The sequence below is a fragment of the Strix aluco genome, chromosome 1 (genome assembly GCF_031877795.1).
Source record: "Strix aluco isolate bStrAlu1 chromosome 1, bStrAlu1.hap1, whole genome shotgun sequence".
Taxonomy (NCBI): domain Eukaryota; kingdom Metazoa; phylum Chordata; class Aves; order Strigiformes; family Strigidae; genus Strix; species Strix aluco.
In genome coordinates, this window is record NC_133931.1 from 112,332,223 (window position 1) to 112,348,142 (window position 15,920).

At 39.9% G+C, this 15,920-nt stretch overlaps 1 protein-coding gene across 5 annotated transcripts in view; it reads left to right on the top strand.

Annotated features, from left to right (window-relative positions):
• DPP6 (dipeptidyl peptidase like 6) overlaps positions 1–15,920 on the top strand; it is a 565,289-nt gene that overhangs the window by 518,145 nt on the left and 31,224 nt on the right. For all 5 annotated transcript variants that reach the window (XM_074831423.1, XM_074831453.1, XM_074831444.1 and 2 more), the window contains exons 13-16: positions 4,428–4,535; positions 5,123–5,214; positions 6,776–6,823; positions 8,958–9,076. In XM_074831423.1, the coding sequence (XP_074687524.1) occupies positions 4,428–4,535; positions 5,123–5,214; positions 6,776–6,823; positions 8,958–9,076 (367 nt within the window). The remainder of the gene's footprint in view (positions 1–4,427; positions 4,536–5,122; positions 5,215–6,775; positions 6,824–8,957; positions 9,077–15,920) is intronic.

The following is a 15,920-nucleotide window of genomic DNA, read 5'->3' on the forward strand; positions in this document are numbered from 1 at the left end:
CACTCCCCACAATCCTGCATGCACCTTGCCTTTCCTTCTTTCACCAGAGGAGTCTTCCTCAGGTGGCTGCAGATCCAGTGATGCTCAGTGATCCCTCTCCAAACACAACCAAATACACTCTTTTTTTTTTTTTTTTTCTAATTGTTATTCCTTACTCCAGGACTTCATGCCCCTCTCTAAGACCTGTAGAAGTTCAGACTGCATTTAGCATTGTCCCCTCATTCATCCTGTTTCTGCCAAAGTTGGGATAAGCCTCCAAGGCACTCCTTGGTTTCTTCTTCTCCTGACCATTTGCAGTGACCTGTATTGCGCAATTCTGAACTCCGGCACTGATCCCTCCAGGAGTCACAGTGCTCTCCAGCAGCCTCCCATCACCTTATCTCTTCCACCAAAGCTGAAGTCTTTGATGACATCATTTTGATATATAGCAATAAACAGGTTGCTGGAAATGGAGTTGCTGCCTCTTTCTTTTATTGATAGCAGTGCAAGTTGGTTAGCCCCAATTCCTTCTCCAGCCACAGGGTCATCCTTTGTTTAGTGATTATTCCTTCAACTCTGAGGATGACTCTGTAGTCTTCAGCTCCAACCACCTATTTCCTTCCTCCTCCATCCAGGGGCAATCGCTCATCCCAGGTGAACATCTCTGGATAGATCTGCTTCCTGAACCAGGCCACTGTCTGTTCACACAGGCCCCAGAAAGGCAAATGGGATTGGGGACCCACACTTAGTCTGATTTAAGCTTCAATTTAAGCTGCTGTCCTATCATAAGAGTTACCTTACTTTTTTTCTCCCCTTATACCTGAGTCTGAGAGCACTGAGTTATTGCTACATGTAGCTGACGTGAGGACAGCTTTGGCCTTCATCTGCACAAAGCAGAGGATTTCTGGAAACTGACCTTGACTGTTTGGATAGAATTCATTTGTCTCAATACAGAGATCTAGCTGAGCAAAAAAGACAAGAAGAGCCATAAGAACTTAAGAAGTGCCCTACCGAGTCTCACCATTGCTTCCTCTGCGCCATCATTCTGCCTTTAACAGACACAACAGCTGATGGTATTTAAGGACAGTGTGTGAGCTGTCTGCTTTCCACAGTCCAGTCCTTTCATATTTCACCACCACCTACAATAAAAAGATTACAGACATTTGAGATTATATCCGTGTCTATTCCCTTTAGGATCTGCTAATGAATCATAAGTTTGTTCAATTGCTTTTCACACCTTCTGATACTAGCAGCTTCCATAAGCCTCCTGTGTCAAAAATTTCCATAATTTCCCTACATGCTACATAGGAAGGGTATTTTCTTTTACCAGCATTAAATCGGTCTCCTATGATTTTCAAGGAGGGATCTTCTGTTCTAGTGTTGTGGGATTCAGTCAATAATCATAGAATCATTGAATGGTTTGGCTTGGAAGGGACCTTAAAGATCATCTATATCCACACCCCCTGCCATGGGCAGGGACACCTTCCACCAGGTTGCTCAAAGCCCTGTCCAACCTGGCCTTGAACATTTCCAGGGAGGGGGCAGCCACAACTTCTCTGGGGAACCTGCTTCAGCATCTCACTACCCTCACAGTAAAGAATTTCTTCCTTCTATCTAATCTAAATCTACCCTCTTTCAGTTTAAAACCATTTCCTTCGTCCTATCCCTACACTCCCTGATAAAGAATCCCTCCCCATCTTTCCTGTAGGCCCCCTTTAAGAACTTGAAGGCTGCTATAAGGCCTCCCCAGAGCCTTCTCTTCTCCAGGCTGAACAACTCCAACTTCTCTTGATGCAGCCCAGGATACAGTTGGCTTTCTGGGCTGCAAGCACACATTGCTGTCTCATAGTCAGTTGTCCATCCACTAATACCCCCAAGTCCTTCTCTGCAGGGCTGCTCTCAATCCACTCTTCACCCAGCCTGTATTTGTGCTTGGGATTGCCCTGACCCATGTGCAGGATCTTGCACTTGGCCTTGTTGACCTTCATGAGGTTTGCACGGGCCCATCCTTTCCCTCCAGCATGTCAGCCACACCACACAGCTTGGTGTCATTGTCAAACTTGCTGAGGCTTCACTCAATCCCACCATCCATGTCACCCACAAAGATGTTAAACAGCGCTGGTCCCAACACCGACCCCTGAGGAACGCCCCTCATCACTGCTCTCCACTTGGACATCGAGCCGTTGATCGCAACAGTTTGAGTGCGACCATCCAGCCAATTCCTTATCCACTGAGTGGTCCATCTGTCAAATCCATGTCTCTCCAATTTAGAGACAAGGATGTCATGCGGGACAGTGGCAAATGCTTTGCACAAGTCTGGGTGGATGACATCAGTTGCTCTTCCCTTATCCATCAATGCTGTAACTCAATTGTAGAAGGCCACCAAATTTGTCAGGCATGATTTGCCCCTACTGAAGCCATGCTGGCTGTCACCAATCACCTCCTTATTTTCCATGTGCCCCAAATAGTTTCCAGGAGGATCTGCTCCATGATCTTGCCTTTTTTAAAAAATGGGGGTTATGTTTCCCCTTTTCCAGGGGACTGCCACTGATAATAGTCAACCAAAGGCTCAAATTCTATCACATGCAGAATATTTTAATTATGTGCCCAGTGTAGCTCCCCACAGTATAAAATCCTGTTCCAAAAGCCTTTCAGCCTGACGTCCCCCCCATTTGCCATCTGGGATAAGTCACCATCTCTGTGAAGATCTAAACAAAGTTCTGGTTGTATTAATGCATTGTCTTTCCAGCAACAGGAACATGCAAACAGGCTGTCTCATTACATCAGCCGAATGCTAAAACCTCACATCTGTCATCTGTGCCGTGTCCCTCCTTCTCCTGTAACTCTGAATGAAGCCCAAACCAATCTGCACGATGCCTGCTCTCGCTGGCAGAGACGTATTGCTAGAATATATAATGAAGTAGGCACAGATATAGAAATATACAGTGAACTCATTGCTATTACCTCTGTAAAGGAAAACCTGTCGAGCAGAAGGTTTGCCCAAGTTATCATTCACAGTGTTTTTTTAGTGAGGTTTCTCTTGTCTTGAAAGACATTTGGAAATAATACAGAGTTTCATGTTTCAGGTTCAAGAACAGTGTGAGAAACAAATGAAACCATTATTTCATAGACCTGAAACAAGCTGTAAATGGGCATATTTTAAAATATATTAAAAACGTAAACAGGGGAAAATAAAAGGAAAACCAAACAGTTTGAACACCTAATACAGTGTTGATAAATCTGATAAACAGTGGAAAACAATTAATCAGTGAAGAACTGGAAGCAAAGGAACTTACAGTAAGAATAATGTGTTAGCTTATGAGAAATAAAAATGTTTCTTTGCTGTAGGTGTTTGCATTAGCCATAAATCTCCCTGCACAACCAAGTTCTTGCTGGTTCAAGTGTGGTATCTTGACACATGCCAAGCAGAAAGCCAGGGTGTTTGACTAACACTGACCCAGAGGAGAACCCAGAAGAGGCTGAGCAACAGTTTCCCTGTTGGCTGCCCTTGAAGAAGAAGGATCCACGAAGCTGGGCCAGGGAAGGCAGGGATCGGCCAGTCCCCAGAAAAGCCTGATATCACAGGAGAGGTTCAGCAGAGGTTCAGCTTTTGTTTTAGTCCCAGCTATTCAAGATTCAGAGTAGAGGAGTTTCATCTAGCCAGTTCCCTTGGTACAGTGCTACTGTGTCACACCATATGGACCATCCTTCTGCTTTCCCTTGTAATGTGCTGTTTAACAACTCCTGCAGTGGAGACTTCCCATGTGCCTCAGGGTTCCTGTACAAAAAGAAGATGAAGACCCTTCCAGGAAGTGCTTGCTTACCATATGTGGTGTTTGATTTCCTTCTGCTGAGTCTCTTCTATCCCTGGTTGAAAGTTCTAGTCACCCAATAAAAGTCAATCATCACATTCACCTGGGAGCTCTGTGTCAAAGACAGTTTTGCAAGATATCCTCCCCTTTGTAAATAATTCAGTGAAATAAGCATTTGTAAGAGAGCAGGAAAAGACAGCAGTTAGATGCTGCTAGTTGTGTTTCCTCGAGTACAGGAATAGGTCAGTTCTTCCAGCAGAGTAAACAGGCTCTGTCATACTTGTGCCAGTGAGGTTCAAACCATTTCTGAAGGCTTTATTCCAACTGCCCCAAGAAGTCAGCTGTATGTGTACTTTTTGCTTTGCAAACAGGAATTGACGTTATAGCCAAGGAACTCTCCTTGCTGCCTGTCTCCCTGTCTTCCCACAGCTGAAAGGTGTCTACTTTCCTGAGAGCAAGAAGCAATAATCTTCAAAACTTTCTTCAATATTCAGTGGGCTTTTTGTTTGCCTCAGGTTGCTGTTGAAGAGCACTCTCTATTTCACTGTGAATTAATTTCACAGGGCTTTGCAGTGCTGAGCAATTTTAAATGCAATAAATTAACAGTAATACAACCCTTAAATTTGCTGCTTACAGAATGAAGAGCCGATTTTTTCCAAGGATGGTCGGAAGTTTTTCTTTGTCCGAGCCATTCCCCAGGGAGGACGTGGGAAGTTCTACCACATCGCCATGTCATCATCACAGGTGACTCGCTGCCGCTGCTTTGGGTCTCACCTGATGCAGCAAGCAATAAAAAGTAGTATCTGTGCTTGTACCAGCGAGACTGGAAGGTGCAAATGCAGAATGTGGGTCTTCTGCATAAAACAAACCTTCAGTGATGCTTTACTGGGCATAAGATAACATGAATTTCCAAGTGAGATACTTAGAAGAAACAGGTCAACCAATTGTCTCTTTCTAAACAATATCATTTCTTTGGTTTATTTTTTAATGCTGCCTTAGTTGTACATAAATAAGTAAATCCCTGCACTGCCATAAAGGATTAATCAGAATCTCGTGGGTATGCTGGATTAGAGGAAGGGGTTTGAAGCTATTCTGTGCTGAATTCATCCCATTATCTTCAGTGCAGTTATGGTTAAGGTGATTCTGACTCTCTATTATTTCTATCCCTACAGATTCAAAGAAATAGCAGGGGGAGGGGGGGAAATTGCAGATGCATGGTTTATTTTTAATAGGCAATGGAGTAAAAAGAGCTCCCTTTTTCAGAAGAGGAGCTTTGCTCAGAGATCTTCTTTTAAGCCTAAAGAAATCTAATTCTTTTTTCTTTCTGGCAGCCCAATAGTAGCAGCGACAACTTAAAGTCTATTACATCTGGCGATTGGGATGTGACAAAGTTATTGGCATATGATGAAAAGAGGCATAAAATGTAAGTAAGCTTTGGTCTGACAAATCAGCGTTCCTTTGTTTAGTCGTGGACTATAGAGTTAGTTACAATGGTGTGATGCATCTGAGATGTATGAGCATAAGGAGATGGAGATGAGAGCAGGAGAAGCTGTCTCCATTTTGTCTTAACCTCTCACACCATTACATATATCTTGTCTTATTTTGACTTTCTCTGCATAGTTCAAACCCCTCTTTCTGTGACTATTAAATACATTTGTGTAGAGGAGTGATTTCTCTTGCTGCAACTTCTGATATTAACCTCTGAAAGAAAGAAGTCTATTTTCATTGACTACCTAGATAGTCAGGTTTAGAAAGAATCTTTTATTGACCTGCAAAAATATTAGTGCATCAGAAAAGTATTTAGTTAGAATACAAAAAAACCCCACTTCTTCAGACTTGCCCTTTATGCTTGTAAAATAACTTCTGTAAATGTTTACTTTTAAAAATACATTTCAAGAACTTACGTAAGAAAATGTTTGGAAGGCTTTCTGGGGTCAGATACCAGGTAAAGTTTCAAGTGGATACAATACTCTCATCTCTCCGTTTCTTAAGGTCACTGAACAGCTGAGTAAAAAGTCTCTGGGATATGACAAACTTTGAATGATCATTAAGAGCACAATGTTCCCTCAAGGCTTTGAATGCCCTCAATTACCAATAACTTCAGTAGCATATAAGGGACTTTAGCACTTGGCAGAGCTAAGTAGCAAACTAGCACCAAAGTCTTATTTGCATTTTAGCTGGGCAGTCAAGCAGAAAATACGAAGTACAATTTGTGCAGTCAAAATATACATCTAGGCAAGTGCAGTTTATTGGAAGCAGATTGGCAGGGCTGAATATTCTGCCTGATATTATGCAACCCACAAACATTACGTTTGCTCCTGTGGCCTGTCATTATTCACATGAAATGCATCTGGGGAATCAATCTGGACCCTGCGTGTTGGACTGAGGTTGGCCACCTCCAGCAATACCTCTCTATTACCTTCAGAACCTGTCACCACACAACAGGGCTTTTGCTGTTCAGCCAGAAAAGGAGATCACCACAGTCTCAGCACAAAACAAGGGCAATGAAGTATTATTCAACTTCATACTCTGTCTTCCCTGAAAGTCCAATTCCCTTTTTCAAAGAGGATGTTTCAGTGGGTTTCACATCAGACCCCAGTTAGCTATCTATCTGGGCAAAGAATAAAAGGTGCTCAGAGAAATAAAAACTGGTTCTAGAGAAAAAAGAAAGGTGTTTAAAGGAAATTCTGAGCCATAAATCTTAAGGAAAAAATGTGAAGGTCTTTCATTTAATCACTTGATCCTTTTCTATCCACTGACATGGCCAGTCTAGGACCCAAACATTTCCATCCTTGTTTTAACTGCAGTGCAGCCTGCAACGTATTTGCTTCAGCCTCTGCAGTGATGTGTCCCTCTGTATGTTTTTCTAATTCAGTTGAAATTTTTCATGCCTTTACAAGATCAGGAAAATGGTGATGTGAATGAAGAAATTAGCAAACACCCTTCTAATGATACAATTGCCTTTTGATTTTTTTTTTCCCCAGTTATTTCCACAGCACAGAAGATTTGCCAAGAAGGCGACATTTATACAGGTATGTGTTTTGCTAACTTCACGAAGAGAACTTCCCATTTTTTCAATCCTATGTGAATCATTATATAAGCAATTGCAATAGAAACAGTTTCTTATGCGTTTGTCTTTAATGGCATTGCAATATCTTGCAATGTGTCACTGGAATAGACAGAACAGCATAACAATAATGAACAAAATGCTTGACATTTGGAAATGTTTTACGTTTAACAATTTTCTCATTTTATTGCAAATTTTAAATTGGTCTCAAGATTGATAAACTGTCACAAAACCTTCTGACAGAACTGCTTAGCACTTGAAAGAATTCAGTTACATAAACTAATGGTATAAACTGGTTTTATACTTCTAGATAGTAGTTTTCATGGAAATTTCATAGCACCTCACCTCTTCACAAAATTGAAAAGAAATAACAATATGTTATGTTTGCAAATGTTTTTCTGCAATTAGTATCCTCCCTAACTGTGTGATAAGTAAAAGGCTAGTTTAATAGTAAGCTATTGGTAGTGTAGCTATTGCGAAGTATTGTGGGAGCAGATTACAAAGGGGAGGAAATCCAAACTTTTAAATAATCATTTTGGAATAATTATTCCATTCGTCCTGTTTTTCTTCTCAATCACCCTGCTGTCATCTCAGCATTTGCAATGAAGGGCAGAGCTGGTGGTAACATCAGTTGATAAGGGACAATCAGTACATTTTTCTTCTCTAACATGATGTCATACCTTTTTTCCCTCAGTGGGAAGGAAACCAGAGCGAACTAAATTACATGTAATTCAGTCATTTTTTCCTTTCACTGCACTCCACAGTGTTTTGAGAGTAGCTCAGCTCAGTGTTTATTTTCTTGAAAAAAAAAATCAAAATTATATTGACCATTCATTTCTGTTGAAATGGGAAGAAAATCTCATTTTAAAAGCTGAGTCCAGGCAGAACTGCTCAAGAGCTGCTGGCATGAGTCAAAGTGCTACCCACCCCTCGATCATGGCATGCAGCTCACTCTGGTGCCTCAGTAACCTCACCTCCCCACGTAGTCAACAGGGAAAGAGATGCCCAAAATGTCAACATCCTTGACCTTACTTTGATGACACAGGGATCTTGGCCTCACATCAGGTATTTGATTTCCTGCGCTGGGTAGTTTGACCATCTCTCATCCCAGCCCAAGGGTGTCAGATCAGCAGCAACCTTGGCATATGTTCATTGACAAAGCTCCACTGGAGCTCTGACAGCTTATATCAGATGAAGATCTGCTTGGGTTGGTTTTTTTTTTCTTTTTGTGTCTGATTTAGTAGCCTTAAATGGGATCTAAGTCAGAGACAGACATGATCTGACCCTAAACAAGAACACGAGAGCTATTCAGCTCAGTCAGTAGCCCTAAACAGGTTGCTCAGCCTCATCTTTTTCTACCTTGAAATGGTAGCAAAAACCACTCATCTGCTTTACAGTAATACTGGAAAGATCTATTATTTAATATTCCTGAAGCATTTTGAAGTTTCAAAAATGCAAAAATGTTATTTACTAATATTTGCTAATAATCTGTAATTCATTCTTCAGCATATAGTAGACACTTAGAAAGCACTTCTGAGCATATGGAGAGGCCATGTTACCTTCGTCAGAAACAGATCCCTAAATAACAATCTTTCCTTTCTACCTGGATGTTATAAGAGCAACTGTTTAAACAACCAAAATGGGCTTTGGCCTGTGAGGCAGCTGCTAGCAAATCAGACCAGCGAGGCAACCAGTAAGAAACTTAAAGAAAACAATTCCAGCTCTTTATTGTCCGTTATAATATAAGTAGGTGTAGAAATACCGCTCCATTGTTTCATGCCTTCATTCACCAAATAACTTCCTGTTGTGGAATTGCAACCATCATTTTCTTTTAAAAACTATACTTTCCTTCATAACCACCTGACCTTGCAAAAAAAAGATATCAGTATCCTTTTATATATTCTCCATTCTGGAAGAAAAAAAAAAAAAAAAGCCATTACTGCTATTTAAACTCAACCAAATGGAAATGCTTTGTCTCTTACTAATGTTGGACACATTATATTTATGTTCTTGTTGTACAGTACAGTAAGGTTCAAGTAATGTTGCTTCCAGATAATATTTACTCAGTGACCTTCATGAACTTGTATTAACTTTTTCAGTGCAAGCACAAATGGAAACTTCAACAGACGGTGTCTGTCTTGTGATCTGATTGAAAACTGTACTTATTTCAGTGCATCCTTCAGTCACAATCTGGAATACTTCCTACTGACATGTGAAGGTATGTTGGGTTTTGCTATTGCACTTTTTGTGCCTAAGGATGGCAATTAGAGCCAGAATTGATAACTTTTAGATATCGTGTGTACCTGTGTGCAGCTTTGAAAGACTGGCCATAAGTATCTGTGTCACTTTGCTTTTAAAGCTTTAATCTTAACTTTTTTTTTTCTTCTGTTTTTTTTATTTTTAACTAGAAAGCAGATGTGTGCATATCTGACTATTGAAGGTAGAGGTACATTCCTCTAGCCACTCCAAGTGTACTTAAGTTAAAGTAACAATGAAACCTAGAGGCCATAAAGCATCAGAAAGTTTGTTGAGAGATAGACCAGCGAGGTGGGATTAACTGTGGTTGACTGGGACTGAGTTCCAAATGCATCAGCTCCTACCAGTACTGTGAACAGGGGGATTCAGAGTAAGTTACAATGGAAAGACAGTATGCCAAGAAAAGGCATTTTGCAGAAAGCTACCTAATGGACAATGTGAGTACAGAATATCTAGTGTTTCACTGCTCGTTCATCATAAATTTACCTTAACTTGGAGTAATGTCTAGGTCCAACAGAGATTTCATTGAAAATGCCTTAGAGTATCCAAAAAGCTAAGGATAGAGGACATTTCAGGAGAAGAATCATAAAAGTCAGCTTTCTCCAGCTCTGTTAAGAATAAATTCAGAACTACATAGCCTTTAATCCTACATAATTTAATTCTGCTTAATTATCTTAAATTGCATACGCAATGCATGCACACCAGTTGTCCACTGCTATGATTGAAGCTGCTCAAATAGCTGCATGCCCTCTAAAACAAGAATTGCAAAGCAGCAAGCCAACAAGAAACACCTTATTTTCAACAGCTCAGGAGAAAACAAACATGTGTGTAACATAAAGTATATGCTGTCATAAGCAGCTGTATACTGTCTCTGCTGAACATTATCAGTCTGTTTGGTAATGCATGGACTACTGCTTCTCTGACTGACGAGTATTCATTGGTGCCAGTAGCTGTTTGTGGTGAACTCTAAGGATGAAGAAATATTTGAGATGGCAAAATAGGAAATAATGAGGATAATAAAATGGAGAAGTAGAATGGTTAGCATATTACCAAACAAAATGTCTGGACATGGATATTTGTAAAAACATGTTCTACCCCAAAGAGGGAACATGGACTGTATTTTGGGGGCATTTACAGGTATTCTAAAAAATACCTGGAAATACAGTACAGAAAAGTAGCATTAACAGTACAGTGGACTAATTAACAGACTACCTGTAAATCTCTGAATCTATAGTTATGGCAGACATAGGCAGAGGAGTGTCATTTCCCAAAAAAACATTCAGGTCTATAGTAAATGTTATTATGTTTATGAAGTTTGTCTCTTTAAAAGAAAAAACCTGTACATTTTTCCTCTTGTTTTCATTTCAAGAAAAGCTGTCAGTAGCTACTGGAGACAGTGTCCATTGCCTTTGTGCCAAGATAATTGCTTTACCATAATTAGAAGCATTTTTGAATGACAAGATTAAGGTTTCTACGGGTCTTATCAACAGTTATGAGGTGATATGTTTGGGTAACGTTATATTTCATTCACGAAAACCTGCAGTGATACCTGAAGAGGTTAATGAGTTTTACTAGTGTGTACATTAATCCAAGTACAGAATATAATGATTTTGCATAACAAACTGTGGGCCAGATTCTCAGATGCTGTAAACAATACCTCCATTATAAGGTCATTGGAGTTATATCTGTTTACATCTGCTGAGTATATCTTTGTCTGAATTTCCATCATGCAGGACTAAATTCTCAAACTGTAATCTCAGAGTAGCACAAACACAACACAGCTTGAACTATGAAGCTAATGTCAATGTCTCTATTCAGATGCCTTTGCAAAATATGTATACATGAGAAAATACAGACACCTTGGTAGGATTTCTGTTTTCAAAGATTTTACAAAAATATCAGTCCATTGCATTTGGTGGAGTTATTCCTTATTTCCATAACTGAAAGTGAGACGTCTTTCAACTTCTTTGCTTTCAAGCAGTTTACAGGAACACCTTTTTAGCACTTTTCATGTAGGATCCATCTAACGTCAGATATCTACTATGGGTACACTTACAGCAGAGACAACTCCCTTTGGTTCCTGTTACAGCTGATGTGGGTCATGTCAGTGGAAATATCTGTTCTGGATGAAATGCAGACTTCTGGATAAAAGTAATCATCCCATCAGACTTTGGTCATAGAACTAGGGTAGAGCTGTTGTGGTTTGATGGAGAATCACTTGGATCCACTAATAGGAGACTTCCTTTTCCACAGCTCCTCAGGCTGCTTAGACAGAGCTTGGCCTTACCTCGCTTTCTCAGGGTATTATTTTATTGCTCATAAGCCGTCATACTCTAGTATCTTTTTGATTAGCAGAAAAACCTATTTATTTACATACACATATAACACATGGATGGAAAAGCTATTGACTGGGAATATATCAAGGAGCCCTGCTTACCCTGCAGTTGATCAAGCACATAGAGCAGCAGCAGCCCGCCAGATTGGACAAGTGTTTGTTTTGCAACATCTGCTACCCAAGGGCTTCTGCCAGGAGTTCCCACCTCTGCTTCCCCCAGAAAATCACAGTTGAAGTCAATGTTAATGACCAGACAGTAGCAGACAGTACCTATTGCTGTTTGATGCTTTCTTCTCCAGCTATGTTGTATAAAAGCACCCAGAGCTCAGGTCTTGCTGTATACTCTGTGACTGTCTACAAAAGTGTGTGTTTGTAGCACTAACTGCTGTATGACTTTATATCAGACCCATATGTATCTTCAAAAGTAGGTAAATATAAATTATTTTACTATAATCAAGCCTGTAATAATTTAAAAAATTGTATTTTCTCAGCTGTCCACAGGACAAATGCATGGGCAAATATTTCTGGTTTGAAAAGAATTTTTGTACTGACACTTAGAGACTAACCTCCACCATACCTCAGTTTCACTCTGTTGCTTTTATTAACTTGCTTTGCGATCAGTTGCAAACTTTGCTGAGTTTAGAGACACAGACACAACTATTGCTCAGATTAATTTATCTAAAATGGATGGCAAGGCTTGTAAGATTTGATTAAGCAACCGATGCATATAAAGTACTCCGTGATACTTAAATGAAAGGCAGTGGAAAGCAAAAACATATCTTTAAAAAAAACCCAACCAAACAAGAAAAGTCTGGCATTGTTCATTTGATCCCAAAGGTCGAGAGTTGGAAGTTTTCTGCTTTGGTACCTTAGAGGCAGCATATAATTGTCTTAAAGGATTTTTTGCTGTTCTGCAGACTGTGGTTAACAGCAGTGCTGCCTGGCACAGACTGAAATGAGAGAAGTATGCTGTAATAAAAGGTAACCTCTCTTTTAAGAGGACAATGTAATGCTTGCTGTCAGGAGGCAACATTTATTGCAATCACTTAGTCCCAGAAGGCTAGTTACCTTATTTTTCATCTAATTTTATATGCTTATAATTGAATTACCATAGCAGGATCTAAGGAAACATGATGCTTTGCAGACTGCTGTTAGATTGTCTATCTCCTCTAGACACTGTCGAAAAAGCAATATTTGATAGAGCAAGGTCACTCCTACTGTCATTTTCATCATAAAATATGGGCTTACACTTCTGTCTCCTCTCATAAACCAGCACAGGCACTACCACTGATTCCCTCTAAGATAAACAGAAATAAGATCAGGATGGAAGGGGTTTGCTACTTTATACATAAATTTAGTTGGGGATGGGGTTTTCTCATCTAGAATGGGATGTAAAATTCAGTTGCTTAGAGAAAAGGGTAAGGAATTACAAGTTTTGTCTGTGGAAAGCAATTTATTCCTGTTTCTTTAGTAGGGCTTAAACACGTACCATGTAAGGCTGAATGACACTGAGCCAGTAAAGCACTAAAGACCTTCTTTAGGTGATAGCTCCTTCTCACCTGAAGGATGAAGCCTTATAAACAACTACCACTGTAGTCAGCTGTGTAGTGATTTTGTATTTCCATTTTAAATAGACGCACCTTGTCTTCAGTGGCTGCTTCCCTTGATCCCCAGTGTAACCTGCCAGCACTATTAAAACTTGAGTCCTAATGAGGTTGTTCATGGAGGAAGAAAGGACATACAACCATTTCTGTTGCAGGCTAAGTTGTACTGTTGACATTCCATGTAGCAAGTTTGGTTACAGTGTCTCAACTCTCGTAAAAAATCTGTGAAGTCACTGAGACTTTTGCTTGAACACACAGAACTGGCAAAGATTTTCTGGATCCTGGGGTTCAAGTCCCTGCTAGTGCAGACAGCGGCATTGTAGCATCCTTCACATTAGTTGGTCAGACTCCATCAACTGACCTCAGCCATAAGCGGATCCTGGCCAGCTCAATGCATTTGGGGAGGTGTGAGGTTCCCCACAAAGGGTTAATGCCTTCTAGCTCTGAGACAAGAGGAATAGCGAGGAAGACCTCTGGCACATGCATACATTACTGCAATTAATGCCATTTAATACATGATGAAAATGATAGGGGGGGTGTCGTTCATGGAATGCCTACCAGCCTGCTAATTAAAGTTCTCCATAATCATGCATTATCAGGAAGGGATTAATCATTTTTAGGGATGACACAAAGAAAATTGGTAGTTACACAGAGGGGAGAGAACTATAATGAGGGCTAAGAGAAAACTATTATCTCATGCTTGGCATGGTTGCTGGTGATAGAGAAGTGCCTTTACCACTGCACTGTGTATTATCCTTTCAATCATTGACCAGTATGGGAAAATTCAGATTTCACTTTGCGAAGAGACAACAGTGTAACAGAACAGGGAACGCTATCTTCTTCTATAGGTCTCAAGTCCTTCCTCCTTTTTCAGAAACAGTAAGATTGTTTTGATTCAAAATACCATAAAATCACTATAGTTTGTCCGAGCTCTTTGAAGATTATCTCTGCTGGAACCTCGGTTTGTAGCTTACTGGTAGTCCTTATTGTCAGTATTGTGCAGGTCAAATGACTTTAAACCTGTCTCACTCTTTGGAGAAAGGAAAATAGAGTCTTCTAATAAAAACATTAAAGTATTATCACCTGATTTGGATGTCCTCTCTAGCACTGTGGTTATCAGTAGCTTAGCCTAGGTGCTGTGGATCAGTAATCACAGGTAACAGGAATGAAATCATTTCTACCATTTTTAGCAGGCAATTTTGTAGCTGTAGAGCAAAATGATAGGTTGTAACTGAGCTGTGCTTGATAAAATACCTAAAGAAGCAACAGGAAAGGAATTTATCTGAGTATACGTCTGCTTTTCCTCAGGTATGTCCACTGAGCCAGCAGCCATGAAGACAACAGCTATGTAACTACACTTCTGGCTCTACAGTACTGAAGGATGCCTATAGGTCTGGGAAATCTTTTAAAATAGGATTTACAGCTCTTAGGTCCTGCCAAATAAAATCCTGGTTCAGTCCCATAAACAGAGAACAAGCAGTGCAAAAGCACAGTATAGAAAAACTTTGCAATTTAAGGATCTCCTTTGAGAGCGATTCGTAGTAATGAAGAAGAAACACAACCAAATTAGCGATAATTTGAATCAAATTCCTCATACCATTGTACATGTAATTCATTCTGTCTGTATATTTATGAGTTTTAAAGACAAGTGCTGCAAGTTTATTCTTTATAGAGGCAGCACGTAACTATAAATCTCTCAACTCCTTAAACTGTTTCTTGAGAATTTAATTATCTTCTCTCCTCCCTCTTGCTGGAATATGGAAACACCATCTGGACATGAGAACACTCAGGAGCATTACTTGCTGCTTCCACTTATTAGGTTGATTCTGAGCATTAAAAAGTCCTTTTATTATTCTACATTTATTTTATTTTCCAGATTTTTGTTGGAGTAAGTAAAGACTTTCACTACCAAGTTTCATCAAATCATCTGGCTCTGCTTTGTGGCAGGTTGTCCTGACCTAACTTTTAATCACATTTTAACACCATAGAATCCAGAGCATGATTTATCCAAGTTCAGCCTTCCACTATGCAGAGGTCTAAAACCACATTTTGGAATCATTTTACAAATCTAGATTTTTCTACCCTCTGATGTGGTCGCAACACAAGCTCCTACCCACAGAGGTGATACAAGTCTGAAATGTATGCTTACACTTCTGGAGGATGCCATATACACAGAAATTTTTAGCATAGGCGAGTCAAAGTTACAAAAGACATTAAGGGAAATCATTAATTTATAATGAGGGCTGCTTTAGGAGAATGCATCAGCTCAGCATTTATGCTTGTTGGGACCAGGATTCAAAACAGGGCTCATGTCCTTGATCAGTGCAATCTTTCTAAACCCAGTTAGCACCTCTTCTGATTTCTTGTAATAATGTGGCAAGGGGATTTTACTAAAAAACACTACCCAGCATTCCTGTGCAGAAGAACTTTTAAAGGAGGCTGGAGGTGGTCAGAAAAGTGGGAAAACTGGGTCATTAGTGCTGCCTCATGTGCTCCATAGCCCAGTGCTCTACAACATGAGATAAGCCCAGCCAGCATCCTTTGAAACACCAGCATCCAGCTCCATTACCATTGGCATGGTTCAGCTCAAGGATTTAAAACCCATCATTTTTTTTAAATGTGAGTAAACATAAAATTCTGGGCATTGATTCTAGTATTTTGGATATACTTAGATGCCATTACTGCATGAAGATTTTGTCTTTTTTAAGGAGCTAGATATTTTCGAAAATCTCCTAATTTTTTATTCTGTCATGGGATTACGAACACTTGAATGTGTTCCCAAGAAAAGCTAAATTAAAACCAATAAAGTGCTTGGATTTGTTGATGAATTTCACTGTAACAAAGTAACATTTTAATTTGCCCATCTT